Source organism: Equus asinus, chromosome 25, assembly GCF_041296235.1.
Source record: "Equus asinus isolate D_3611 breed Donkey chromosome 25, EquAss-T2T_v2, whole genome shotgun sequence".
Taxonomy (NCBI): Eukaryota; Metazoa; Chordata; class Mammalia; order Perissodactyla; family Equidae; genus Equus; species Equus asinus.
In genome coordinates this window covers 53406954-53434117 of record NC_091814.1, presented here as the reverse complement: position 1 = coordinate 53434117, position 27164 = coordinate 53406954, and the positions used below count along the sequence as shown (strand labels likewise).

Sequence of the window (27164 nt, the reverse complement as noted above, 5' to 3'; positions counted from 1 at the left end):
GCTTACTATGTGCTAAGCAATTTATATGCATTATATCATCTACTCCTTACAACTCTGTGATAGTTATTATTTTTATTAATTTTACAGATGAGGAAACTAAGAACCAGGCAGGTTGTGTAACTTGTCCAAGGTCACATAGGTGGCATACGGTAGAGTTGGGACTCAAGCTCCAAGCATTGGTTTGCAACCACTCTGCTATATTACAGAATTTCTCCTTTAAATTCTCTGGCTGTTTTGGGGGAGGCTTCCAGGATGTCGTAAATGTTAACAGAGAGTTCTTTAACTGACCCGGGTGCCCCCAGTTTCCTCCTTTGTGTAGTGGTGTTTGTGCCAAGAACCCAGTGCCTTGATGCCAGTGACTCCGCCGTGGAGTGACCAAGCTGCCATGTCGACCATCCTCACTGACGGTGCAGGATCTGTTTCTGCCACCTGGTGCTCTGCTGCTCCTCAGGGACTTTGAATGATGTGCTTCTTGTAGCATCTCACTCTCATGCTGCTCCTGCTGGCTAGGACACGGGATGAGTCCACGTAACCCAGTGTCTGACACCAGACTGGGCTCAGAATGGTGCCCTGCCCACCTCGGGGCACTGCCTGTGGACCACACCGCCCAGCCTCTCCTCTTCTCTTGGCCTGGGTTCTTCCCTGCAGGCTGTGCAGCTCCTCCTGCAGTCAGATCCCGGCAGGCGTCCCTACAGGTCATCCAGACAGGCTGAGGGTGTTCAAACTGCTGCTCCTCCCCCGTGCCCTTCCCTGGTCCCCACCCCGTGGCAGAGGTGCCGTGGCCGTGCTGCCCTGCAGCCCCGCACAGGCAGGAGCCTATCCCTTGTCTCTCAGCTAGTGGGGACCATGAGTCTTGATCACTTTCAGCTGTTTTTTCCAGTGACTGCACGTGCAGAAGAACCCCAGTGAGGCCTGCTGAACTTGATGCACCAGAGAAGTCAGAGTGCATTCACAGCAGGCGGAGGTGGTGCCGATCTGTAGCCAGGTTCTAGTATATCGATTTCAGAACAGAAAATGCTGAAGGGCATTCTCTCATTTTCATTTCAAATATGGGTTCACAGTCTCTTATCAGCCATTCCAAAAATCCAAAAACCAAAGGTTTTTTCTCAGTTTGATACAAACTCTTTTGGCTGCAAAATTCGACCTGAACTAATGAGAGGCTGTTTCTAATCTTGATCCCACTTGGTGTGACTAATCATGTGTTTCGCTACAGAAATACTAATATGTTCGATTATGGGCACCACCCTAGACCCTGCTGGGCTGGGAGAGAATATATGGCATATGCACTGTATTAATTTTCAGAAATCTAAGAATTCTACCTTCTGAAACATCTGGCCCCACGGCTTTTCGATTAGAGTTTGTGGGTCTGTACAGTATTTTATCTCAAATTTTCTTCTTCTCCTAAATACTAAGAACTGCAAAATACAGTTTAGTTCTGTAAATAGTTTGGTACATATAGCCAATGGCTTGCCATTGAAACTCCTTCATTCAAATTTCTTTCTTGATTTATGCTAGTTTGGACCTGGCCTCCCCTTTATTCACAGGGTTCTGGGTCTGTAAACTGGCTCAAGTCTGGGAATTGATTGAGGGGCTGTGACTTTCTGATTTTATGATTCAAGTTAGACGTGTGTTTACTTGACTGAAAACTCTTCTGCTCATGCAGATCAAGTCAGAATTTAGTAGGCTGCCCATCTAGTTCACTCCCAGATCACACCACGATCAGTTGGCCAACGCCATGGGTCTCTGCGAGTCGGACTGTTCGATTGCTGCCTCGCTGCGCTGTCCATCATGGTCACCGTGCCCACCTTCTCCTGCCACTCCAAGATCCAGTTACTCCCGTTGCATTTAGGTTTCCCAGCTCAGTGGTAGCAGTTCCCACTGTGAGGTCTGGCCTACAGAGAAGAGCAGTCACCGAGCTCTTGAGGACTGCTGGGCTCCTCTCACAGTCATGGTGAAAGATGTGTCCTCCGGACCTTCCCAGGGTGGGTGAGGAGGTCCTAAGTGACAAGTCCTCTCTAACATCCCCCTTTCCCTAAGCCTTTGAGTCCCTTCCTGTGTCATAAACCAAGGCAGGTCTGGCATTTCAGGTTCATTTACTAGGAACCACTTTGGGTCCATGTTTCAGCCAAGGAACCAAACAAACTGTTACGTCTCTTTCTGATTTCCTGAGTGGCAATGTTAAATGCAGAATGTCTGTTTGGTGGGCCCATGTCAATAATTCAGCCTGACCCACCTTGCTGTTCCTTCCACCATTATCGCACACCATTGTTCCCACACATAGTTCCTGCATTTCTGTTTGTAAAAACTAGAAAAATAGTAGTTCTTTTGGAGTGTAGCACGCCTCCCCGTGGGTCACTCTTTAGGGCCTTCTCTGACTTGAGTCTCATAATAGTCTAAAGGAAAGAGAGGTGGTGGGGATGGGGTCCTGAGGAGAACCAGCAGTGTCTTTCGTGGCGGCTGCCTCAGGAGGGCATTAAAGTTTCCTCAGGCAAAGCAGGGTTAATCTCAGATGAGGCTGGAGCGGTTGCTTCTGCCGACAGAGAAGACTCGTCAGTATTTAGGGGTTCATTGTCCCTGAATTCTTCAGGGTCTTCCCACACGTCCCCATTCCAAGTTTCAGGGTCCCACTCCTTCCCAGTCGATGCCCTCACTTGAACAGTGGACACCCTGAGAGGCTGGGAGTTCAACTTCTGTTGTAATGCGGCCGCTCACAGGGTGAGAGTCCGGTTGGGTTTGCAGCAGTGCAGCTATAGGAGATGGGGTCTCTTTTGGGGTAGCTATAGAAGTTTCCTGGTCATTATGTGGCACTTGAGCTGGGAATTCAAATTCCTGAGCTCATCCTTTTCTTTCCCCACTTTGTCTAGTGACATTAGGAGCACTCAGCCAATATCATTATCCTGGTTAGTAGGACAAAAATATTCAAAGGTATTATATGCATGGACACCCAGAGCCTTGGTTTTTATAAATATTTGATTAGGAGTATCCAGTAGTGACTTTTCACATATCTATTTCCACATCATGCCAGGGAATGTCAGTGCTCTCTTTACTGCTGGAAACAGAGTCACTAGTGTCTTTAAATCTAATCAGATTTGAGAGCTGCTTCTAGAAACCCCAGAACCAATTCAGAAAACTCATCCTTATAAGATTCTTTTCTTCTAGAACCACTCTTGGTACCAAAATCAGGGTACCAGAATTAGTCAGGGCTCTCCAAAGAAACAGAACCAGCAGTATAGATAGAAAGATAGGTAGGTAGAAAGATGGATGGATGGATGGATAGATATTTATTTTAAGTAAATGGCTCACACAGTTGTGGAGGCTTATAAGTCTAAAATCTACAGGGTAGGTCAGCAGGCTAGGGGTTCATGGAAGTGTTGTAGTGCAAGTCCAAAGGCAGTCTGCTGGTAGAATTCTTTCTCAGGGGAGGCCAGTCTTTGTTTCTATTAAGACTTCAGCTGATCGGATGAGGCCCACCTGCATTATGGAGAGTAATCTGCTTTATTCAGAGTCCACCAGTTTCACTGTTACTCTCATCCAAAGAACACCTTCATAGAAACATCCAGAATAATCTTTGACCAAAGATTATTGGTCCAGCCAGTGGCCCAGTTCAGTTGACGGATGAAATTAACCATCACACCAGTAATGAGTTATAAAAGATAAGCCGTAAGTGGAGATCTCAAATTGTTGATTTCCCCTGTTCATAAGCAGATCTATTCTTTGTGATCTGTATTCTGCCTCTACTCACCTGTTTGACACTTTGCTAAAGCCCATCTGTTATTGCCAGATCAGCTGACCCATTTCAGGCCTTTTCTTTCTGGACTTCTTTGCTTTCCTTGACGCTACTGACCACTGTGATCTTATCTCCTTTGCCTTTGTGACATTGCTTCAGATCCTCCTCTCTCTTCCCTGCCTGCTCCAAGCATTCCTCCTCTGCCTGTGTCCCAGCATTGGTTTTCCTTAGGTTCTGCTCTCAGCCCCCTGCCAGTCTCACCATGTGCTCATCTCTGGTGATCTGGTCCATTTTTGTTCTTTTTACTCCAATCTGTATCTGGCAGATATAGGCATTCAGTAAGTATTTGTTGAATAAATGGGCAGTCCCAAATGTATCTCCATTGTTTTGAACTGCAGACTGTTACCCACTGACCATATCTATTGGAATGTCCAGAGGCATCTCAAACTCTGTATTTAGAGCAGAGGGTGAAAGAAAACAGGGAAGCAGGTCCTTCCAGAGCTTGGGATCGCGAGATCCAGGGAGCAGTTAGACCTCATCTTTGTAGTCTAGACACTGGATTTGACAGTGATATGGCTCACAGGGGAAGCTGTCTAACCAGGCTCTCAATGGCATGATATCCAGTAAGAGCATAATGTCAGCTTGTTAACTTCCAGTGAGCTGGGGGGCTAGAATGCTTCAGTAGATTGGGTTGTTAGTGCATTTTTCTTCCCAGGCAAGAACAGATTATCCTCACAAGATTGCCCAGGGATTATGGGAGCAGCTCAGTGGATGTTGGATGGCCACAATGGCTACGGTCATCAAGCCACATTAGCCTGAAATGCCCCTCTCTCCATGGAGGGAATATAACGACAGATGTGCTGGACTGGCTAAGTCACCCTCTTCGCTGGGCAGTGCTGCAGCCTGCTGACAGTTACGCTTTAGACATGAGGATACAATCCAGAAACCTCGATTGGACTTTAGAGTTTCCTGCATCTCGAGTGTCTTCCTGGGCAGAATGGATTATCTCTGCAGATGCCCAATATAGTCCACTGAGTGCTGATATTTCTTGTTTTGAAATTCATCCCTTTTTTTTTCTTGAAATAATCAGTTTTATACCAGATTTCAAAATATTTGGTATACTAATGTTAAATGAAAAGAACATTGAGTTTAGGGGTCAGAGTGCGCAAAAATGAACATAAGCACAGTAAATACTTAATGTCGACTAACAACACAATAGCACAAAATAAAATAAGCCTGTGATGGCTCATGCCATCATTTGCTGATCTCCATTGCTCTAGTTTGTATCCATCCTACTATTTATAAGTGAAAATATATTATGTTTTTCCTTATGTGTTTACTCTGTCTCGGCTTTCCCACTGGAGTATAAATCTCCACTAGAGCCCAGAGAAGTGCCTGGGACACGGCAGGAATTCATTAGGTGTTTGTTGAATGTATTTGTTGGTGGTGGGCAGAGTCTTGCTATATTGTGTTAAAGGTTTGTTAGTTGAAAGTTTTGAAAGAGAGGGGCTTTTTGAATTTTCAAAGTAAAAATTAAGACTCTAAAACTCTGAGGTGTGATTTCCCTTATGTGAATGTGAAAATTGAGCTCTACAAGTCTCTGGAGGCGCTGCCTTCCGTAAGTGTTGCCTTGGCGCCCAAGAAGCCCCAGGGAGCCCGAGAAGCAGCTTTGGCCCCGGGGGAGGCAGCCAAGAACTTGTTTGGTACCCAGCTCTCAGAATGTGTCTGGGTTACCCTTCCGTCCGTCACATCCCTGTTGACCACAGGCCCGTGCAGGAAGTCAGTCCCTGGGTGCATGCCATCCTGGAGGAGTTGTTTCTTCCCACACTGAACATCTGCTCTGGCCATCTCTTCTGCCCTCTTGTCTTCTCTGAACCTTGTCCTTACTAGAAAATGCACCACCTCCAAAATCGCATCCTGCTCTTCAAGCCCCGTCTCCTTCTTACAGTCTCACTGCAGCACTTTCTGGAACTCATAAGACTTCTGATTCCTCCCCACTCTCTTATTTACACACGAGTCACTTGCTGGCTGCTCCTCTCCCTCTCCAGCCTGCAGTCCATGGTCCATTGTTATAGTCATGCCCTTGCAAATACTCCCACCTCCCTGTCCCTTGATTGTGCTCCCCTGGCCTGCCCTCAACCCTGGGGAAGCCCTTCCATCTCTTCATCTCCTCAAGGATGTTCTTTGTTATTGCCTCTCTTTGGGTCATTCTTATTACAATACAAATGTGCTCTCCAATTTCTAATCTTTACAACCCTCTCTTGGTCCCACAGCCCCTTTCAGCTGCGTTTCCGGGCCCCAGCTCTCCGCAGACTTTCTCAGGAATTGTCTGCTCTCCTGTCTTTGTGTCCGCGCCTCCTCCCTTCCTGCCCTTCCTTCAGTCCAGCCTGCTCACAGCTGCCTCTGCTCCCCTGGAACTTCTCCTGGCAGGATCACCCGGGGACTCCAAGTTGCCAAACCTACTGACCCTTTTCTGTAGTCATCTTCTGGGCCCCTCTACCTCTGCTCGTCTCTTGGCTTTCCAGACACCCCATCCTCTGGGTTTCTTCCCCTCTCGCAATCTTTCAGCCACCTTTGCAGGGTCTTCCCTCCCTCCTTCTCTGACCTCTCCAGGTTGGTCTTCCCGCAGACTTACGCCTGGCCCTCATCTTTCTCTACGTTATCTTCCAAGGTGATAGCGTCTTCTGTAGTTTTAAATACCACCTGTGTGCTGGTAGCTTCTGAAATGTGTACACAGCCCACGCCTCTCTCAGCTTCAGACCTGCATATCCAGTTACCTAGTTGACTCCATTTGGATGTCTCGTAGACATCTCAAACTTAACATTTCCAATGCAGTCGGTTTCTAATCCTCACCAGTTAAATCTCTAGCTCGGTAAGTACCTTTATCCGGTTGCTCAAGTCAGAAACCCAGGAGTTAGTCTTCATTCATTCTTTTACTTCATTCCCATATTTAGTTATCAGCAGGAAATCCTGTTTATTGTCCGTTTCTCTCCTGCCAGCTCCTGTCCTCCCGTCCAGGCCACCACTGCCCTGCACCAGAACTGTAGCAATAGCTTCTTGACTCGTTTCCCTGTTTCTGCCCTTATTCCCCTCCCTTCCATTTTCTGCATAAAAGCAAGAACTATTTTCAATCAGATCATGTCACTTTCCTGTTTAAAACCCTTCAGTCTGATCAAATTCTTGTTTTCCATAGTGTTAAAAGCTTGGAATATAAGCATAGTATAAGAGTGTACTGCTTAATTGTAATATTGTGGGCAGATATATAGTAACTTTCAAATAAAAAAGATACTTTCCAACTTTTAAAATAAAATAAGTAATCCTGAAGGGATTTCTGTAAGGAGTCCCTAGTCTGTCGTCAGTGTGCCGTAGTCAGAATAGAAATTGGAATTAGAGCCAGAACTCCGAATATGTCATTTTTAAAATAGTGATGGTGGTAACTTTAAGCCAAAGTGTGCTATGTTTGATGCGATATAAAATTCTAAGTGTGACAGAGGATATCTTTTTCAGCTCATTCAGTTGACAGGTTTTTTGATAAGTTTTGTCACTCACAATCAGACATTTTGTGAGAACGTTTTGCAGAATTTTTCGTGACTCTTGGAGTCAGCTTCCCGGGCGCGTGACTGGCGTACTCACACAGGGCTCTGTGCTCAGAACAGCCCGTACACCGACTCGAGGCTCAGTGCTCTGTGGTTGCCATCTGGAAATTCTTTGTAATTTTAGCTTTGAATCTGTGTTTTGTAGGTGAAGTCTGGTGAGGCCGTGGCCTGTGCACAGGGACTTAGAGCCTCAGCTCGTAGGCCAGCTTGCCTCTGCCACCTGATGGGGTTTTGGCCCGCCGCCCTTCTACTAGGGAGGGTCAGAGACAAGAGCGTGCCCTGGGGTGTCTGGGGCGCAGCAGCGTGGTACCATTCCCGTCCCTGCTCGGCCAGCAGTACCGAAGCAAGTCTAGGGGACAGCTCGGCAGGCACCTCCCACCCTCCTGATCCAGGTGCCAAGCCCTTTCCCAGCCCTGGCTCGGGCCCTGCAAATTAGGTAGCTGCTGGCCATGTTGGGTGGCTGGTAGCAGGTACTGTGGGAAATTTCTGGACTAAAATCATATTGCCTTTGCTCTCTGGTCTGGCGACGGCAGTGTCATCAGTCATTTGTCTTTCATTCTGGAGCAATCCCAAAGTTAGTCTCTAAGAAAAGCGCTGCTGTTGCCTTCAAGGGGCACTGCCGTGGCTCACCGCCCACCTGGGGGCCAGAGGGCCGCGCATCTAGGTGAGAGCTTTGATCTGGCCCCTCAGTTTTTACAGTGGTCTGTCAACCTGCTCTGTCCTTTGATCTGGAAGAATGCAGCTCTGCCTTTGGTAGTCAGCACACACCACCCTGGTGAAGAATGTAACTGGAAACGTTTCACCGAACAGCTTTAATCAGGAGCCTGGTTGGAGAAGTGATACTGTAAAGGGTTGTTTAAGTGATGTGTGGTATAGCTGTCCCACCGGGCTATTTCGTTCTTGGGTTTGTACTTGGACCCTAGTGCCCTGACTCCTTACACAGTTACTTTCTTTGAATCCTGTTTGGTCTCATGTTGTCCGCTTCTTTTTTTAAGGGGTGGCTGTGTTTTAGCCAATATGGAGACCTCCTGCCTGTCTATGTTCTATCCCCGACCTCCACTATTGATCTTTTATTTTAATTTGTATTTTCCTGATTCCGTATTTTATTTAATATTTATGTTTATGTGTATTTGTAGTGAGCCCCATCAGCTCCATCGTATTACTAGGCAGAATATAAGTAAATAAAAGTAACGATGCCTCTTGTTTCCAGTAGTCGAGTCGCATGTTTTGTTTTCCGTTTCTCTGATGCTGGTTAACTTGGCCTCTGTCTCTGGAGTCTGCGTAAACAATTGTTGAACATTCTTTACCTAGAGATTGCTTTAGAACCTCTGCCGTTTCACGAGGAGCAGATCTCGTTGAGATGGGCTGGGCAGCCTTTCCGTCCTCTGCTTCCCGCACTGTTTACACCATTCGCAAAGCTGCCAGCCCGCCAGCATTGTTGTGTACATGTATACGCATCAGGAGCTGGACACCGTGAAACTGCTATGGCAGGTCCAGTAGAAGACTGGGGAATGACCTGTGCCCTCTGAGTGCTTCGAGTCCATTTGGAGAAATAGCTAATATACGTGAAGTAAATGGGACCATCATTTGTGGACTCTTTACTAATGCAGTAGTTGTTCAGAGAAGGGAGAGGCTATTGTCTATTTTGATGCAATAGTTGTTCAGAGAAGGGAGAGGCTATTGTCTATTTTGATAGATACTTTTTGTAGTCCAGAAGCATCACATTGCACAAATACACCTAAATGTTCTTGCAGCTGCTTATTTATTTATCAAACATATGGAGCTTACCATGGGCCAGGCTCTTTTCTAAGCCCTTTATAAATATTAACTCATTTTGTTCTTGTCATAACCCTATGAGGTAGGCACTATTACTAGAATAAATTTACAGTAGAAGAAGCCAAGGCACAAAGGGGATTTGCCCAGGGATGTGCATCCTTCTTTGTTATTTCAAGTAGCCCTGTGATTTCCATAGTTGGAGACCACATAGCCACACTGGTAGTTTTACAGGAAAAATTGTAGATATCTTGTTAAAAACTTAGCTTACTAGGGGGACAACTTTTGATGTGTAAAGCAAAAAAGATCCACTAGGAAGTATCTCTAAATAAAGTCCAAGAGTTCTGTGAGAACCCACATATAGACAAATGGTTTGCCCACTTCCTCCCTCTGAAACAGTTCACATATAGGCCTTAATAAAAGTCATTATCATGGACCCTTTCCAACAACGAGTGAACATTTTTTTATCCATTTGTTTCATTAAATTTATTTCGTTTAAATTGAGAGTGAAATCATAATGGAATAATATTTGCTGCCCTCAGTTCAAGATGAAGTATTGTTGCGATCACTCTGCAGAAGTGGGATGCCCACCGTTCCCAACACTTGGTCCAGATGTAAGAACTCACGATGCCGGTTTGCACCAAGAGGATGTGAAGGTTTGCTAATCACATAGTGGGGCTTTCTGCAAAGAGCAGGGCAGCCTTCTCTAGCAGGTCCAAAAGTGGCTTGGAAGGAGAGTGGCTTTGCTTTTGCTGTGATTAGATGGTGGACTGGGATGAGGGTCCTGTGCCTGCAGGCAGTGCTTAGCTTGACCTTCCCACCTGCTCCACAGGCAGGATCACTTGCTTTCTTATCAGCTTGCCGTGGGGAAAGGGGAGTGGGACAGCTTGTCAAGCATCAGAAATTCTCTTTACAAATATACTTTAAGCGCTTATCATTGTTTATGTCATGGGGCAAAAATGTTGTTTATGTACTAAGTAAATACCGTGTCACGTTCACATAATATCGTGAATAGAAGATTGAGCAAACTGATGTCAAGGATATTTTTGGAGCCTTGTACACATGGGCATATCCTGTACATCTCTTGAAAATATTTAACATCTCCAGTATTTTGGGTTAATACTAATGCTGAAGTATTGGGTACTGCCTGGGTCCCTGTGGGCAAAGAAGCATTTTTGTTAAGTTTTATTTTTCTGGCATTAATGATTTCTAAGTTTTATCGCATTTTTTACATTTTACTAAACAGATGCTTAATATATTGGAGCTCTTATGGTTAAATGTAATCAGTGGGATTCTTATTTTCCTGTGCATGTCTTCGGATTTAGGTTCTGAGCTAATTATTGGGAGGTGGAATCAAATGTGAGTAAAATCAACTTAGATGCCAAAGGGTGGGAGGGCCTAGGAAACCGCTGTCAAGTGATGTGTTAGAGGTGAGCAGCGAGTTCAAAGACTGCGTCTTTATCTTTCCTTTCTGTGGTTTGCTGCATTTCTTCGCTTTTCAGGCAATCGGTTTCTCCACATTTTCTCTGACATGGGGTGTGCTTTCCAATAGTTGGTGAGTCAGAGCCAACGTTTTTATTTTCTGGTGGCACATAAAATAATCTGTCTTACCACCAGTCGTGTCTTAGTGTTGATGAAATATGCTAATTTTTAGAACTTTATAAGTCTTTTAATATGAATTCATTTAAACTTGAGAAAAAATGTCCACGATTAGACCCCAAGGTAGGGGAGATTTCCAGAGGTGATTGTCTAGGAGTTTCTTGAAAGGAAGAGAAGGCGTGGGCCCACCTTGAGTGAGTGGGTTGGTGGGGATGGCGTTCCAGACAAGGAGAGTAGCGTGTACAAAGCGTGCCCTTGTTAAGAGTACACTGTGTTGGGGAAGGGGCTCGAAGCTTGGCGTGGCAGAAATGTAGGATCTGGGGTGAGATGGGGAGAGTGATAAACTGCCCGGTATGGTAACCTGGAGCCGGCCTTTGAGGGGCCTGTGTGTCATGCTGGGGAGCTGAGGCTGTGCTGGCGGGCTCCTGCAGCTCTCCCGCATGGGCTGCCTCGACGTTACAGCAGAAGCGTGTAGAGAATGCAATATACCCAGTAAGATCTGTAGTACGGAACTTTCCCAAACGGAAAGAGCTACCCCCGGATTCCAGCTGGACAATGTGGAATTAAAGGGGAAGGAGAACTTCTTCAAGTGGGGCTATTTCCTTCTGCCCTGGTTGTGGAGCTGGGGTTCGGTGGCCTGTTTTGGAAGCCTGTTTCTGGACCAGCTCTCTGACAAAGTTGGTGAAAAATGGAGAGTGGCTTTCAGAGGGCAGTAGTAATCCATTCAGAAATTCAGGAGTCGAGCAAGTAGAAAGTAGTGCTTCTAAGCTGTTTTGGCTTCTTCTATGGGTCATTTATTCTTAAATTTATTCTTAAGTTAAGGGTCATTTATTATTCTTAATTTCCCCTAAAGTATAACATCTGGTAGAGGGAGATTTTATCACAAAATTTTTTAAAGATAGGTTTTGGTTTTTTACAAGTTTGGGGATTTGATGCCTTGCAGGAGGTTTGTTCAGTTTGGGTCTCCAAATAAAGAGGCACACAAAACTGGTTCATCAGAGCGCCCCTGAGATAGAGAGTTAGAAGACAAACGGGGAGAAGTTAATGGAACTAGAACTATACGGTACAGAAGAGAAACCTGTACTGATTTTCTGTTACTTGAGGCTAATTTTAGCCCTCATTACCATCTGCAGTCCTGTGACCACATGGATTGCTTTGCACAGAGCTTTGCATTGTTAAACCAGAAGAAGGAACTAGTCTATTAAAAACATTTTCTAATTTCATTTTACCTCTAATTAAAGATTTTGAACAGTACTATATTGACATAGTCCAAAAGTTAAAAAAGCACTTGGTGAAAAAATCTTCCTCTGTCTCCAGTCCCCTGCTGAGGAGGCCGATGGTAGTTTTCCTGTGTATCTTTCTAGAGAGAGTTTGAGTTATGAGCAAATCTGTAAGTGATTGCATCCCATACGTGTTCAACAGCTTGCTTTTTTTTTTAACAGCAGCTTTATTGAGATGTAATTCATATGCTATGAAGTTGACCCTCTTAAAGTATAAAATTCAATGGATTTTTATTGTGTTCACAGAGAAGTGCAGCCATCGCTACCATCTGATTTTAGAACACTTTCATCACTCCGTAAAGAAAATGTACTTGTTGGTGGTCACTCCCCATTCCTCTCTGCCTCCAGCCCCCACACGTCTCCTTTCTGTCTCTATGGGTTTGCCTATTCTAGAAATTTTGTATAAATGGAATCATATAATATGGGGCCTTTTGTGTCTAGCTTCTTTCACTTAGCATGATGTTTTCAAGGTTCATCCGTGATATAGTATGTATCAATATTTCATTTCTTTTCATGGCAGAATAATACTCAGTTGATGGGCATGTTTTCAGTTCTCTGGGGTGACACTTAGGAGCAGAGCTGCTGAGTCCTGCTACCTCTGTGTCTAACCGCTTGAGGATCTGCTGAGCTGTTTTCCAGAGGGCTGCGCCGGGTTGCATTCCCACCAGCCGTGCAGAGCGTTCTGAGTTCTCCACATCCTCACCGATATTTGTTACTGTCCTTTTGATTATAGCGTCCCTAGTGGGTGTGAAGTGGCATCTCATTGTGGTTTTCATTTGCCTTGCTCTATGATTAGTGACATTTGAGCATGTTTTCATTTGCTTGTGGGTCATTTGTATTTCTTCTCTGCAGAAATATCTGTTCAAGTCCTTGTTCATTTTTGGATTGGTTTGTCTTTATTACTGAGTTGTAAGGTTCTTTGTATATTTTGGATAGAAGTCCTTTATCAGATATATAATTTGCAAGTATTTTCTCCCATTCTCTGGATTGACTTCTTTCCTGATGGTATCATTTGAAGCACAAAAGGTTTTAATTTTGATTAAGTCCAGTTTACCTATTTTTTCTTTTGTTGCTCATGCTTTTGGTGTCTTATCTAAGAAACCGTTGCCTAATACAAGATCACCAAGATTTTCTGTTTTTTTCTTTTAAGAGTTTTCTAAGTTTTAGCTCTTACATTTAAGTCTGTGGTCCATTTTTGAGTTAATTTTTGTATATGGTGTGTCTGCATTTCCTTTTTTCCTTTAATAATACGTCATGGAGATCATTCCATGTCAGCACTCATTCTTTCTTATGACACCATAGTATTCCCTTGCATGGATATACCATAATTTATTTAAACAGGCCCACCCTTGATGGAAACGTTTGGGTTTAGAAATGATTTCAAAATGTCAGGTGGCTTGAAAAGTTACTTCATATCAGCCACCTTAAAATAGAAGTTTTAACCATTTGACAGACTTTGTTGTTTTAAGGAATTTTTGCCAACCAGAAGCCTTTGAGTAAATGCCAGTCCTCTGAGGAGAATGACCCCAAAGAACTGTTTCAAGAGATGTCACTCTATTAAATGTTTGCAGTAGGTCAGGAGGCAGAGGGTTCTTTCAGTTATCTGAAAATAGCTGGAAAAATACTTTTGGAGGAACAAAGTGCTCTAAAGTTTTATTGTACATTTTAAACTACATTCGGTTACCGGTGACTCAATAGCATGTGTCCTCACGTCACTCTTTTATTTATTGTTGTTTCTCTTGCATATAAATCTAAGTGAAAATAATCTCAGCTTTGGGCAGTACAGCCAGCCACTCAGTAAGCTATAGACTATCCAGGGATTATGAAGCACATGAGTTTCTTTTTTAAATAAACAGGAAGTTTAGGGGGAAATCTTGAAATACACCAATACGTTACTAATCTGCAGAGGCTTATCTGGCCACTGGAAAGTAAGCCTAAAAAGGCCAATGGACAGCTGACACTAATATGACAGAGTCCACTCCTTCAGATTCTTGAGCTGGACTCGTAACACACTTCTTCAATAAGAGACTGTTTCCTCTTAATTTTTCACACTGATCTAATTAGCACGGTCACAAAAAGAGCCTTGGAATTGTTTACATCCTTCTGTTCTTTATGGTATAGATACCTTCAACAGAGCTTTTTCATCTGTAAAATGACCGTGAATTAGATGAGTTTCGAAGCCCATAATAAATCAGAGCAGTTCATTAGGAGGTGGACTAGGGGCTGCTGGAGGCAAGCGGCAGTGAGCAGTGGCAACCTCGGACTCTCTGATCAGAGTGGAGCGGATAGCAAGAAGGTTAATCAGTTGTGGCTGGGGAACTTTAAATAGGGGCGGATAGCCCCACGTATCTGAGGGACCCCAGAGGGCACCACTAAAGTTTATGTTCCTGAAGTCCACACAACTCCTGAGTTACCAAAAAAAGGTAAATGAATGCTATATTATTTCTTTTCCGTTTTTATTTTGATAGAATTTCAGACTTACAGAAAAGTGGCAAAAGAATCAAAGAATACCATCTGCTCTTTGCCCAGATTTCTCAAATTTTAACGTTTTCTTATGTTTTCCTAATCCCTCTTCTGCTCCCTCTCCCTCAAGTGTGTTTCTCAGTTATATGAGAGCAGCAGAATGCTGATCTTTATCCTTAAATATTTTGTGCGTCTGTACCTTTGTCCTTAAATACTTTAATGTGTAGTTCCTAAAGACTAAGGACGTCATCTTACATAACCACAGTGTAATTATCAACATCAGGAAATTAATGTTGATATAGTACTGTTATCTAATATGCAGACTTTATTCAGGTGTTGCCAGTTGTCCCAATAATGTCTTTTATAGCAGAAGAAAATCCAGAATCATGTGTTTCCTTCAACTGTCATGTCTCTTTGGTCACCTTTAGTCTGCACTTCCTGAGTCTTATTGTCTTAGTTTTATATTAGCATTTTGAAGAGTACAGGCCAGTTATGCAGTAAGATGCCCCTCTATCAGATTTGTGTCATGATTCGGGTTATGCACATCTGGCAAGAGTGCCACAGAAGTGATGCTCTGTTCTTCTCGGTGCATGATGTAAGGAGACGTGGTGCCAGTTTGTTCCGTTCCCGGTGACACTAACTTTGATCCTTGCCTAAGACGGTGTCTGCCATGTTTCTCCACTGTAGAGTAACCATCTTTTTCCCTTTGTGATTAATAACTATCTTGTGCAGGAATACTGTGAAACTAGGTAAATATCTTGTTTCTCCTCGAACTTTCATTCACTATATTATCTTTTTTATGAAGACAGAAGAAAAATAATACATCTTAGCAGGATTCCCATCAAAATGGTTGGGATATTAAAAAATAGTTTAGTGAGCTTGGGGCAGCCATCTGACGTACAATCATGTAGAATTCCTTATTAATTATTTCAAAGAAATTAGCTACATGCAATACTTAGTTTTAAAAAATATCCTCCACATATCTAAAGTCAGTTTGTAGGCTTCTAAATGTAAAAATAATTTGGTTTGTTAGTGGTATTGTTGCTTTGAAAGATTTAGAGAGGAGTCGTTCCTGGAGGTTTTTCTATTTTGTTGTGTTGGGGCAGAATGAAACAAATAAATCATTGAGGGGAAAAATCTTCTAAATGCCTCTTTTCCCTCCTTTTTCTGCATTTCTTCACATCTCCACCAAAAAGTCCACTTTTCCTGTATCACCCTGCTTACAAATAGAGAGTGGTGCCCGCTTCGCGCAGATCAAGTTCCAGCGTCTCAGCCCACCTTTTCGACTCGACAGCTTGCTTCTGCTCCAGCCAGATTAATCTGTCATTCATTGTAAACATCAGCTCGCGTTTTTCTGTCTCTGCAAAATGCCCTTCCTATCTATCTTGATTCTTCTCAACATCCCCCGTAAAATTCAAATGCATTTCCCATAAAACACTCCCTGACCTCTTCATTTTTCTAACTTCAACTTTAATTCACTACATACTGTAGTTATAGTCTATTGGCTACTTTAGGAGATGCTTTAGTAGGAACTTTTTTAGGGGAGATAAGATGGTGTAAACAATAACTAAAATACAGACCAGGTAGCATGTCATCCCTGTGGGAGGGCTGTTCTCCTATGTCCTGCAGTGTGACCAGACCCTGCACATGGTAGGCACCCACTGTTTGTTGTATGCATTCTTTTGTGTGTGTGTCTGTTTTCACAGTTTCCAATGACGCTGTACCCTCTGCAGAAGCTAGCACTTATTTGCTGTTCAATACATGAGTTGTTTAATTGTTATCTTTTTTTAATTATTCTTCTAACAAAGCCTGCATCTCAGCAGGAATGGAGCACATGTTTCCATTCCTCTCTCCTTTTTTACTTGATGTCCAAGGGCGAGCAGTTACACTTTGAACTCTTTCTGGCAGTGATAAATTGGTGCTGATTAATCTGGACTCTTTTCCAGGTTTTTCTAAAAGTCAGAAAGAACTTGACCTGGGTTAGGCATCCATTTAAGGGCAAGTTGGTTTCTTTAATTTATTTTAGGGAAAAAAAAAAGTGCTTATACGTTTCATTAACCATAACTTCACGTTATAGGAATCCTAAAAATTTGGCTCTTATCAGTCTGTTTACTCCTTAACTGTTCTTTGAGAGTGTTCTGACCACCAGGAAGTATCCTATATGTTGGGCACACAAAGGGCAGATAAGACGTAGTTCCATGCCCCAAGGAGTCCTGAGTCTTATAGAGGAGCTCGAGATTATTGCAGGAGCAGTACCAAAAAGATTTTGCTTCTCCCTTGAAGCTGTGACTACTTCAGTATTCTGCAGCCATGGAGAGGCATACAAGAAATGTTGAGTCGTGGGGCAGAGGAGGAGGTCAAATCAGGGAGGGCTTCACTGAAGTCATGTTTAGGTGGAGTCTTGAGATTCTGTAGGAATTCGGAAGTAGACTCCTTCCAAGCCAAGTGTAGACTCACATGGTGTGCCCAGTGGCATGCCATCTGCGTCTCATGTTGGGGGAAGTGAGAGCAAGCTGATCCAGCTCATCAGCGTTAGCCCTCGCCAGATGTAAAAGCAGGAAGAGGGCTGTTACTTGGCAATGTCTAGTGTGGCATACTGAGGACTGTGGACTTCGTGATGTAATCCAGGAGCTTTTAAACTGGGTTTTACATGAGAAATTGGCATGGACAAATTTGCGTTTAATTGAGAAGCTGCCCAAAGGATAACCAGGTAGTAGACACAGATTTGAGAGTACCTGTAGCTCTAAGAAGGATGAAGGACTTCCTCCCCCATTTAATTCACTTCCCCTCGTGTGGTTGAAATGTGGTTAGTCTGTCTGTCCAGCGTCAGGCTGCTGTGGGGGCAGACCTGGTTTTCCACTCCTGTAGTAAACCTGACCTTCTCAAAACCAAGCAGAGCAGTGGCTTTCAGGCTCTCCCCAGTAGATTCCAGGGGATTCTGGCAGCTTTAGAGCTTCCAGATCTTTGATGTACATTTCGTTTGTCTCTAAAGTGTACTGTTAACCATTAAAATAAGAATAAAAACAACAAGCACAGATAGGAAGTTATATGCATAATTTTGGGACTTTGGAGACACTGCCACGTCAACTCCGGCAGCCAGTGCAGTCTTTACAATAAAGGGGGCTTTGTAGTTTCTGTGCACATTTAAACTTAAGTGTGTGGTTGATTGAGAAGGTAGCAGAACACTGCCTTAGTCTCTTGTGAATTTCCGGTTCACGCAGGTGCACTAATATATATTTCACAAGTGAACATACCTGTATCACCACTCAGTCAATGCCGGGCAAGGCCCCTCTGCTTCAGGCCCCATCTTATTTGATGATAGTATCATAAGTGAATCCAGTACCTCATTGGTATGCTGGGTGGGGCTTACAGATTTAGAATCACCTGAGGGCCTTTTAATAAGCCCAGTGCCCAGACCACACCCCATACCAATTAAGTCAGAATCCCTGGGAGTAGGGGTGGGACCCAGGCATCAGTATTTGTTTTTAAGGGATTTTATTTTTTCACAGCAAAATTGAGAGAAAGGTTATATACCCATTTCCCCCGTGCCCCCACACACATGTCCTCTTCCATCGTCATATCCCCCACCAGCGTGACACATTTGTTACAATTGATGAACCTACACTGACATGTCATTATCACCACAAATCCATCATTTACATTATGGTCACTCTTGGTGTTGTACATTCGTTGGGCTTGGACAAATGTATAATGACATGTATCCATCATTACAGTATCGTACAGAATATTTTCACTGGTTTCAGTAGACATCAGTAGTTTTTAAAGCTTTCTAGAGGAATCTGATGTGGAGCCATGGTTGAGAACCGTCATGCTGTATTGCAGTTTGGGGACTTATTTATTATTGTAAGTTTTGAGTACTTCTTGTCTGACTTGTCTATGCAAACTGCCTCAATCTCCTTATACACCGGGTTCCCCGTAAGATTTTGTTAGAATAAGAAATTCTGTTAAAGCTTGATGATCAGCGTGGTGAAAGTGCTGGGCTTTGGAGTCAGAAGGTCCTAGATTCAACTTTTGGCTCCACATTTGCTGGGTAAGTGACCTGGGCGAGTTCCTTAGGCCTTCTGAGCTTCTATCCCATAGATAACACCCAACGGTGTTGTTGACCATAATAAATGAGCCACAGATTGTAATGCTGAACGATAAGCACTCAGTAAGTGGTGACTTTTCCATTGCCCACTTCCTTTTTACCAAGTTTTGGAGGCAGGGAATACCCCACTTGCCATCGACCGTAGGCCTGTCCTTTCCAATCTCTCATTCTGTTGTTGCTCTAATGTTTTCTATTGGCCTTTTCTGGTTTGCATTAAATTTTGGCTCAAGTATCTTCTGACATATCACAGACCTTCTGGTTAAGATTCCAGAGCTTGGGAAGATACATTTAAGGTACAGTGGTCTTTTGCTTGAATAGAAATTTTAATACGCCATTTCAGCACCCGGGAAGTACAGAATGTGTGAGAGCGTTGTTCTGCTATCTGTCAGATATGCACGCCCCAGAGCGTTCAACATGTCCTTTATGCTCAGCATTTTAGTCCACTCTAATCTCTCAAAAGTAAAAAGCTCTGACTTCTTACCAAAAGTTTCTTGTTTTTGTCTACTTGCTAAGAACTGGGAAATATTTGGACACTTGATGCAGATGATACAATTCAGGTTGACTGCAGCTGTGGCGTCTGTGTTGACTGAGCTGTTAACGGAAGCCCTGCCCTGCGTGAAGTCTGCCCTAGCACCCCGTGCAGCCCCGGGGCCAGGCACGGGGCCTCTGCCGCTGTGCTGGAGATGTTTGTTTGTCTCCACGGGACTGGCAGTCCATTAGGGGAGAGGCTGATCCCAGCATAGTCTGAGAGAATGAATGGTTGATTGAAAAAAGGAAAACAGTACAGGAAAGAAAGACGAACAGCACATACACAGAGGAGGGCAAAGAAGAAAGGCCAGGGCTTTAGGGAGTCAAGTGGTCAGCTCAGTGACTGGCCTGATTCAGGACCTTTGGAATAACTGTCATGTGAGAAACAGAAGGATCTTTGTTAGTGCAAAAAAAGGTTCAGGATAGAGATGTGGCCAGCTGGACATTGATCATGAGTGGAAGGAATTGACTCTGAGAGGAATTTGGTAATCCTGTGGTTTTTTTTTTATTGGGCATTTCAATAGATGAGTCTCCTTTGGGATTCTCTCATCTGAATAGGAGGGTGACTCCTGGTGGAAACCTGTCTGAGCCCCTCCAGGTTGGTGTCTCATTCTCACTTGGCCCTGCGTAGTCTCTGCAGACACTTTGTTTGGGCGTTATGCTGCAGCCGCTCATTGCGGAGCAAGTGTAATTTTTATGGCTGAGTTTATCTGAGTTTAGTTTGGTATGTTTTATTCTTCTCTCCTTTCATTCTATTCATTCATTCATTTTTTTCCAACTTTCAAACAAACGTTTGTTGAACCCATCAACGAAAGGCAAACGACGTGGATGTGGTCCCTGCCCTGTCTGTCATTCCCGTGGACAGAGAAGTGCCTGAATAGGGAAGGGCAGGATGTTCGGGGCACGGACTGGGGAGTTTGGGGCAGAAGCTGGGAGGAAGTCACTTTTAGATGTAGGCCGGAAGCACAACTTCAGACAAAGAGTGTAGAGGAGTGTGTTCCTGACAAATGAAAAGCTTAATTTAGTGGTATTTAGGGCTCATTGAATAGAGTGTATTTTTGTAGCCCCTCCTTCCTTTGTGCCATCCAGCTGAGGGAGGTCCCAAATAGCCCTGATTCCTGGGAGGGAGCAGCCCACTTCAGCTGCGAGTGGCCCTCTTCCGAGGAGGCACGCTGCCTCGACCGACCGGCAGGGCAGCCTCGACCGGCAGCGGCATGTGCGCCTGACGCGCTGCCTCGGGCTTTGCTTTTTCCAGCCTGATTGCAGGAGTCGCAGTGGACGCAGCAGTCGCAGTGGACGCTGACGGGTCGAGCTGCGTGCTTGCACTGGAGCTTTCTGCAGTTGAAGTAAATCTCTTATCACCTTGCTGATGTCTTCGTTTCTCTCTTTGAAAGAACAGTTTTTATTATGAAAAAATAGATACAAAAGAGTGTGTTTGTGTGTGTACCATTTACAGACTAAACAGTAAGATGAGCTCCCCCCCCCCCACTCCCCAGCCCAGGAAATGAAACTTTCCCAACACTGTGTGCCTGTTTCCTCTTGCACCCTAACCCTCTTCCAGTCATGCCCACTAGTCTGAACTTTGTGTTCAGTATTCTCTTTCGTTCCTCTCTTTTAGTGTGTTTTAAAAGGTCATATTTCTGCTTGTATTAAGAGAGATGACAATATCAGACTTTCACTGTGTCCCAAAGGCAAACAAGTGATAGGCTGGAAAGCTGTTTAAATAAATTGCTTGACTGTACTCTAGGCAGGAGAGTATACCAGTGACATCAAAGTGCTTCACAAATTTTTGAAACAAAAGCCTTCTTCCAATTTTAAGGAAAATCTTAGCAGCCTTTGTTGAAAGGGTAGGTTGTTACAGACGATGGTACTGCACGTGGACCCAGCAGCAACATGGCAAGGGGTTGCTTTACCCACTGACAGTTTCAAGATCCGTTCTTAGGCCTTGAAGAGTGTTTATTCATTTGTAATAAAGCTACCCCAGTGTATTTCAAATGATTTTATGGTAGAAGAGTCTGAATTTACTCGGAATGAGATCATCTTGACATGCTAGTTGGGAAGCATTATTGACATTCTCCTGCGTCAGTAATTCAAAACATGGAAATGGATCATGGGGGGGGGGGGATCGCCTCTTGGGCAAACCATTCTTGGATTTGCTTTTTTCTTTGTAATTGTGATGGATGTTGTTTTGTATTCTCTATTTGCTTTGTTTCTTCCTAAACTGTTCTGGTTCTCCATCCAAAATAAAAGAATATCAAGTTTTGGGTATCATATTTGACTACTATAGAAATGACCCCTGGTGAGTTGATTCCACAAACGTTTTGATTACTTGTCAAGTGATTTTTTCAGGCTTCTCTCACTTGAATTGGTCTCCTACAAGAAGAGTTGTTTTCATTTGTTTTCTTGCCCTTTGAACTCTAGTGTAATTTAGCAAGATTCCTTCCCCCGGGAGGAAAGTAAGCCCTGCTCCTGTTATCATTCTGAAATTTATATGTAAGTTAATATGTAACTCAGAAACCAAAGTTGGCAGGATATAAAAATGTTTGTATATCGCTTAATCTTTTTATTTCATTTCATTTCTGTGTTTTTATTCCTGAGGCAACTGGTTTTTCCAGGATTCAACAGGAGACTTTTTTCCCCTTCTAAGAGTTTTAATAGTTTTCACAGTGATGTTTGCTGCTGTGCTGTAATTGTGAATCTTAGGCCTAACAGAAACCTATTTAGTGTCCCTTTCAGACTGGGATTCCCGTCTGCAGTGACAGGGAAGGCTGGAGATTAGAACAATGGCTTCTCTACATGTCAGTGTTCTCTGCATTTGCATTTTTAGCCATTTTTAACTAGCGCCTAAAAACTCTCTACTATGACTCTGAAGATGAGCCATCTGAATTCCACAACAGTTTTACTATGTATTTCCATAATACTCCTAGTCACTTAAAAAAAAGGCTGGACAAAGCAAGCCATTCCCAATTGTTTAAGGAACAGTGAACTCATCCCTCGCTTGGGCTGCATGGAATGTGGTGTGAGAGGGAAACCTGTTTAAGTTTCTCTCTTTACCCACACAGGAGGAACTTTCTAACAAGATGCCACTCATTCATGCCTGTCTTGGCAGTCAGAAACTGCTGTCCTGTGCCTGGTACACGTCCTCTGGGGTTCTGTTATGGGCATGGGACCACGGGCAGCGTTAAGCCGGGGTATCCACGGAGACTTCTCCCAGAGCACCTGACCTTCAGCATCTCACACAGTTGATGGCTCTTCCCTTTGCCCTCATGGATTTCCTGGATTACCTCTAGTCTTTCTGTCCTTAGCATTCTCTATACTTGGGGCACTCATCACAGGCAGAGGGGCACAAGGAGACCGGGGTGGCTGCCGCAGCCTGTCTGAGGTGGGAGGAGTTGGAGACGAGGTCTGAGAGGGGGCCAGGAGTTGGCTCATGTCAGGCTTTCTAGGCCACTGTGAGGATTTTGACCTGATCCTGGCTGACGGGAGAACCGTTGGAGGGTTTGGAGCAGAGGAGTGATAAGATCTGATTTGCATTTTAACAAGATCTCTCAGGCCTCTCCATAGATTGGCTGCAGTTAAGTGGGTGAGGGTGGAAGCAGAGGTACCAGCTGAGGAAGCCACTGAAGTGACCCAAGTGAAAGATGATAGGGGCTTGGGCCAAGATGGTAGCACTGAAAGAGGCAGGAGAGATCAATCTCAAGATACGTTTCTAAGTAGAGAAAACGTGTTTCACAATGGAATGGAGGGAAGTTATGAGAAAGAGGGGTGTCCTGAGGGATTCTGGGGTTTTGGCCTCAGCCCCTGGAAGGCTAGAGTTGCCATTTACTGAATGAGAAGACCATAGAGATTTGGGCGTGGGAATTAGGAGTTCAATTTGGACACATTAACTTTGAGATGCCAGTTAAATCCAAGTGAAGTTGTCGAATAGACAGTGTGTGTGTGTATACAGGGGTCATTTACATTTAGGAGGTGTTTAAAGCCTTGAAACTAGATGAAGTCACCAAAAGAATAAGATAAGACATCAGAGGAATGATCTGGGACTTTACAACAGACAAGGTCAGAAGAACTGGAAAAGGAGCAGGCGATGAGATAAGAACTGAACCAAGAGGAAGGGATGTTTCAGAAGCTAAACTGGAAAAAAAAGAATTGTTTCAACAAAGGAGTGATCAACTGTGTCAAACGTTGTAGGTAAATCAATGAGATGAGACTTGAGAATTAATTGTTGGTTTGGCCACATGGAAGGCATTGGGTTCCTTAACAAGAACAATTTTAGTGGAGTACTGGAGATGAAAGCCTGAATTGGCTTTATTCAAGGTAAAATGGGAGGAGAGAAATTAGAGTATAGACAGTTCTTTTAAGATTTGTAAATTAGAGGAAAGCAAAGGGATCCTAGCTGTGGGGAGATGCAGGGTCAAGATTCTTTCCCCCTAAAGCTGGGACATGATGTAAGTATGTATATTTATTGATGGCAATAACTCAGTAGAGAGTGAAAAATTCAGGAGAAAGTGGGAGAGTTGCTGGACGGTGTCCCTAGGGAGGCAGGAGAAGCTGAGATCAGTGCACGGTGGAGGAGTGGACCTTGGAGAGGGCAGCCGGCTCCTGCATCCTAGAGGAGGAAGGCAGGCTGCGGACACAGATGCAGGAGCGGGTAGGGTGTGGTGTGGGGCATAGGGAAGTTGCTTCTGTTTTCTCGGTGAAACAGGAAGCACAGTCATTAGCTGAGCGGGAGAACAGGAGGAGGTGGAGAGTTGAGGTGAGAGAGGAAGGTGCAGAATGGTCTTCTAGGAGAGTGAGAGTAGATGACGTAGGAACATGTGGGAGGAGTGCTGGGCAGCAGTGAGAGTCCCCCTTGAAGTTAGTGCCATGAGTTTAAGGTGAAACCGATCAGTGGAATTGTGCGCTTCCTCCGTCTGTGGTCAGCGCCGAGGTAGAGACGCAGAGTGGGGAGAGGACTGGATTTAGCCAGGCTCGACCTTTGGCCGGGTGAATGCACTGAAGGGAGCGAGGCAAGGGAGCTGATGGTGCGAGCCAGGGCATGAGTCTAATGACAGATGAAGACCTGTGGGGGATAAGACAGTGAAAAGACTGAGGATGGATGGATTTTAGGTTCTGACGTGGCTGAAGGATCTGTGAAGTCGGGGTATTAGAGGACATGCTCTGGAAAGACAGGGGTGGTCAGTCAGAGAATAGAGAAGCCTGAAGTTGAGATTGGGGGGAGGGTGCAGGTATTGATGGTAGAGTCTAGGGCAGTGGCTCTCAGTCATGAGCACTTTGCCCCTGAGGGGACATTTGCAGTGTCTAGAGACATTTTTGGTTGTCAATACTGAAAGGGGAGAAGATGCTATTGACGTTGAGTAGGGGTCAGGGATGCTGCTAAACATCCTACAATGCATGGGAAAGCCCTCACGACAAAGAATAATCTGGCCCGATTGTCAGTAATGCCAGGTTTTAGAAGCTGTGGTCTAGGGTATGACCATGGGAAGGAGTGGCTGGGATTGACCTGAGGATAAGATTATGGGAGAAGAGAAGATAAACAGAGAGACCAGAGTTTCAGAAAGTTCATCTTATGACTAATGGAATCTCAAAAATTATGACAAGAGTAATGTTGGAGAGAAAGAGAGCCAGGGATAAGAAGAAATTAACTAGCTATGTATGGAGTCATTTTATTTTTCTGGAACTAGCTGATTGGCTAGAGTTGAAATTCGTAATCCTGGCTCTGAAAGCTACAAGTTTAAATTAGCAAAAGGGTGACAGTATGTTTTTTTTTTTAAGCCATTTTTATCATATTTATTTATAATAAGGCCAGTTTGTTAAGCAGCTTTGGCATAATTAAATTAAACTTATCTTAACTAGATTGTCTAAAAGCCATTTAGGGATTTGGGCAGTCTTTTTGGTTCAAATTCCATGACTGTAAACTTGGACACTTGGCCTAGTTCCATCTTTAAATAACATCTCAGGGTAACAGTTCTTGCAACCAGGCCTTGTGGCAGGGGTCTGGTTGAAGAAAATCCTTGAGAAACTTTACTTACTGACTTTAAAGACTATGGCTTTCCTTGCAATGCCTATCACTCTGCAGAAAACTAGTCAGAATCACACAGACTAAATAAGGGTTTCAAGCCAGCACTGCTTCCTGGAATAAGCTGGTCACATCATCCCGTCTTGTGCTCTGTCCTTCATTTTGAGCTCAAGGGCCCGGGGCTGCTTTTCTGCCTACCGGCAACAGCAAGGAACCTCTTTTGTTTGCTTCTTGTTTGAAAGAAGGGCTTATTTTGAGGTTTGGACCACAAATAAATAATCCATTGTTCCCTATAATAATAATCCACCCTCTTTAGCAGAAAAAATCTGCTTGATGCAGTGTGGCTATCAGTTTATTTAAAAGAATAGCCAAAAGTGCCCATTGTATCCTGAGAATAAACATTTGGAAGATGTTTGGGAGGAGTGGGGGGTGCTCTCATTCTCCTTGGCCTAGAGTCGTAGTTCAGACTTCAGGAAGAAAAAATTCTGAATGTAACCCTTGGTCCTGGGTGACAATACCCTTCCTTATTCTGCTCGTCTGTTACGTTGTGAGAATAATTGGAGCACTGCAGACCTGAATATTCTTCAAACTGTTTCTTTAAAAAACACCTTATTTTGAAGATAGGTGTTTTAATTTTTTTCTGTATTAACTCTAATTGTTTCTAATTTTAGTCCAAATAAGTTTCTTTCTAACTTTCATTTAGTCCATGAAAGTCTCTCTTTTTGAGTGAAGATTATTTTATTTTAGCAGCAACCCTTAATAATTCCTACAGTTGCCTCTGATTACAGATGTTGAAAAAAGAGCTATTTTTATATTCCGAGTGATAGACAGTTTAACTACTATTTTCTGTGCTTAGGCTAACCGAAAAAACTCGATGGGTAAATGGAAACGTGACCAGTGGGTGTCAGCTGTTTCTTGAGTACACGTGTGTCTAGCACACTGAAATCTAATGGTAGATAAGATTTCACTAGTGAAAACAAGGTATGTTATGCTATTTTTTTTTGGCCTTAAATTGATTATAGGGAAAAGGTCAGTTAAATATTAAACATGGCTTTAAAATGAGGTGATATCTTACCTAGAATAATTTTAATTGCTTTAAATATGAAAGCTGAGAAGAGTTCAGTATGCTATCAGTTGAAATGTGACCGGTGCATATGAGAACTATTTAAAGAAATAAAACTATGGCCTCCACATCATTAAAAACAGACCATCAGAGAAGCGACCAAGATGTCCTTCAGTAAGTGAATGGATAAGCTGTGGTACATCCGTACAACGGATGTTATTCAGCACTAAGAAGAAATGAGCCATCATGCCACGAAATGACGTGGAGGAACTTTAAATGAACATTGCTGAGTGAAAGACGCCAATCTGAAGAGACTACACTATAGTATGATTCCAACTATATAGTATTCTGGAAAAGGCAAAAATATAGAAGCGGTAAAAAGATCAGTGGCTCCCAGGGATTTAGGGGGAGGGAAGACAGGAGTGAGCGGGTGGTACACTGGGTGTTCAGGCCATGGGACTACTCTGTTTTCCTGTGATGGTGGATACATGTCATCACGCATTTGTCCAGACCCGTACATGTACAACACAGAGTGAACCCTAGTGTAAACTGTGGACTTTAGTTAACAACGATGGGACAGTATCGGCTCATCAATTGTAGTAAACGTACTGCACTCATGCAAGATGTTAATAGTAGGGGGAAACGGGTGTGGGGGGGTGAGGAGCTATATGGGACTCTCTGCTTTCTGTTCAGTGTTTCCGTAAACCGAAAACTACTCTGAAAAATAAAATCTGTTAATTAAGAAGAAAACATAAATACTAGGTATAGATGAACTAGTAAAAGTATCTTCTCACTAAAAAGCAAAATGCACAAATCTGAGACCATCGTCAGTTTACCCTGTTTGTAGGAAGTACCTGGCTATAGAATGTTCTGCCGGCGATGTATAGTGCACAGTGGCAGTGGGTTACTGTATATGTCTAGTAACTTGTATTTTTCTTTGTCATCTTGTCTGATAAACATGCACCGTGGTGTTCCTGCTGCATCCGCCCTGAAGCTCTCCTTTGTTCCTCT

At 43.7% G+C, this 27164-nt stretch overlaps 2 protein-coding genes across 2 annotated transcripts in view; one reads left to right on the top strand and one right to left on the bottom strand.

The window, feature by feature from the left end:
- MPZL1 (myelin protein zero like 1) overlaps positions 1–27164 on the top strand; it is a 57122-nt gene that overhangs the window by 6673 nt on the left and 23285 nt on the right. The window lies entirely within an intron of this gene.
- LOC123280562 (uncharacterized) overlaps positions 1–27164 on the bottom strand; it is a 32875-nt gene extending 5711 nt beyond the window's left edge. The window contains exon 1 of the mRNA XM_044757729.2: positions 1–27164. This exon is cut by the window's left edge and continues 5015 nt beyond it. Coding sequence (XP_044613664.1) covers positions 47–949 — 903 coding nt within the window. The 5' untranslated portion in view covers positions 950–27164 and the 3' untranslated portion in view covers positions 1–46.